This window comes from Onychostoma macrolepis, chromosome 03, assembly GCF_012432095.1.
Source record: "Onychostoma macrolepis isolate SWU-2019 chromosome 03, ASM1243209v1, whole genome shotgun sequence".
Lineage (NCBI taxonomy): Eukaryota > Metazoa > Chordata > Actinopteri > Cypriniformes > Cyprinidae > Onychostoma > Onychostoma macrolepis.
The window spans coordinates 55,832,149-55,834,899 of NC_081157.1; the positions used below are offsets into that span (position 1 = coordinate 55,832,149).

The 2,751-nt window shown below is 44.2% G+C and overlaps 1 protein-coding gene across 1 annotated transcript in view; it reads left to right on the forward strand.

Annotated features, from left to right (window-relative positions):
• The first annotated feature begins 2,201 nt into the window (after positions 1 to 2,201).
• LOC131535853 (B-cell receptor CD22-like) overlaps positions 2,202 to 2,751 on the forward strand; it is an 8,117-nt gene continuing 7,567 nt past the window's right edge. The window contains exon 1 of the mRNA XM_058768359.1: positions 2,202 to 2,631. Within this exon, the coding sequence (XP_058624342.1) occupies positions 2,202 to 2,631 (430 nt within the window). The remainder of the gene's footprint in view (positions 2,632 to 2,751) is intronic.

The window sequence follows — 2,751 nt, forward strand, 5'->3', positions numbered from 1 at the left end:
GGCAGGAATTGTAGGTGGGGGGAGTGAATGTCCAGCGCTCTCTCCATCCTCAATACCACGACTGAGGTGTCCTTGAGCAAGGCACCAAACCCCCAACTGCTCCCCGGGCGCCGCAGCATAAATGGCTGCCCACTGCTCCAGGTGTGTGTTCACTGCTGTGTGTGTGCACTTTGGATGGGTTAATTGCAGAGCACAAACTCCGAGCATGGGTCACCAAACTTGGCCGTATGTCACGTCACTTTTAAAATAAAAAAAGTAATGCACTAGGTTATTTGTTTCTTCCTTATATTTGTTCAATTGTTGTTTTTTGCATCTGTTTTTATTTTTAATAACAAAGATAAAATAAAACAATCTATATTGTGACTATTAATAGATTTATTAATATTAAGGAAGGAAGTGGAGGAAACAATGGAACACTGCTTGGTGATTTTGCTTTGGAACCTTCAGAAAACTTTAACTTGATTTTTCTCAGAAATCAAGCGTAGCGTTAGTTCTGGCAGGTCACGTTAGTCAAGCTCGCATCAGCTGACTCTCAGCTGATCCCCATCTACCTATAGGAATACGACACCTATCTAAGCATCCATACATAAGGATGGATGCTTAGATCCATCCTTAGTCCTCAACCACCACTAGTGTGCAGCATCCACTTGGATGATGCGACGGCAGCCACAGGACAACGGCGCCAGTGCGCTCACCACACACCAGCTACAGGTGGAGAGGAGAGAGAGTCATAGAGCCAATCAAGTGGATGGGGATTATTATGAGGCCATGATTGATAAGGGCAAGTGGAGGGAATCTTGCCAGGACGCCGGGGTTACACCCCTACTCTTTACGAGAAGTGCCATGGGATTTTTAATGACCACAGAGAGTCAAGACCTCGGTTTAACGTCTCATCCGAAAGACGGTGCTTTTTGCCAGTATAGTGTCCCCGTCACTATACCGGGGCATTAGGACCCACACAGACCACAGGGAGAGCACCCCCTGCTGGCCTTACTATGTAACAGGGCTGACGAGACGTGAGACACGGGGATCCAAGTGCAAGCTTTTATTTACAGGCATGGTCATAAATACAGGCAGGGTCGAGCAATGGCAAACAGGTATGGCAGGGACAAGACAAAGAGTAATCCTAGGGCAAGCAAAGGTCGGTAGACAGCGAACAGTATCCGAAGGGGCTAGGCAGAGAGATAATCCAGGTACGAGAGCGATAATCCAGGCAAGGGAAATAATACGAGTCTGAACAGGGAGACAGGGGTAAACACTAGGAACACAGACTAGAAAACAACAAAAGTTCCGTATCGCAGCTAACACTAGGGGAGTGAAAAACGCAGAACAATACAGGAACTGAAAAGAAACACGGAATGGCACAGAAAGGGTTAATCCAGGAAACACGGGTAGAAATAAACACCGGTGAACAGGTAATGCAAGACTAGGGTACAGACAAGGACGCTGTAGAGTAGCTGCGGCTAGGGGAGCGGTAAACGCATACAATACTCGGCCCTGAGGGAGAGAAAGTCCAGGGTTTAAATAGTGTGTGTGATTAGTGATGCTGTGTGATCAGTGCCTACAGCGGTGTGTGCAATTAGTGCAATGAATGATGGGAAATGGAGTCCATGTGATGTGTGGTGTGAAAGTCCATGTGGTGAGTGAGTGACCTCTGGTGGTGAATGAATGGAAGTGCAGACTGGATTCGTGACACACTAACACCTCTTCCAACAGCAACCTAGTTTTCCCAGGAGGTCTCCCATCCAGGTAGTGACCAGGCTCAACCCTGCTTAGCTTCAATGAGCAACTAGTTTTGGGCTGCAGGGTGATATGGCTGTGGCTAAAAATTTTTGAAAAACTAAAAAAATTGCTCATTGTGACTCATTTTTTCACACACAGGTCACATACTGTTACTGTGAACAGAACTAATGTAAAAAGATTGGAATTGCTATTGGAGAAGCAATATCAGCATGATTTCAATGAGAACATGTTTGAAGACAAAGAAGAAATGTCTAGAGAAGATGTTAAATTCATGGAGATTATGAAAGAGTCTGTAAACCTCAAAGAAGGACGCTACAGTTTGAAACTGCCATTCAAAAGCAAGGATGTTACTATGCCTAACAATCTCTCCATTGCCAAGCAGCGCCTCCTTGGAATAAGGAAAAAAAATTCAAAAAGGAACAAGAAATTCCAGCAGGAATACAGACTTCATCAATAATATGGTTAACCAGGGATATGCTGAAAAAGTGCCAACGCTTGAGCGACATGATGGTAAGGTTTGGTACATTCCGCATCATGGAGTGTACCACCCCCGTAAAGACAAGTTGCGGGTTGTATTTGACTGTGGAGCAGAATTCAAGGGAACTTCTTTATACTATCAGTTGTTGCAAGGCCCTAACCTCACTAGCTCAGTGATTGGAGTTCTTTTAAGGTTTAGGCAGGAACCAGTTGCCTTCATGACTGATGTTTGGGCAATGTTTTATCAAGTTAGAGTGACTGATGAGGATAAAGACTTCCTTGGTTTCCTGTGGCGGCCTGATGGTGACGTAACACCAGATATCATTGAACTTCGAATGACTGTTCATTTAGTTTCATCACCCAGCTGTGCATGCTTTGCTCCAAGAAAGACTGCAGAAGATAATCAACACAGTATTGATTTAGAGGTAATTTGCCACTGTCTACTGGGATATTTATTGATATTTGGGTAACTGATAAAGTTATGTTTTATTCCTGTGAAGTAGGAATAAAAAATGCTTGTAAAATTATTAT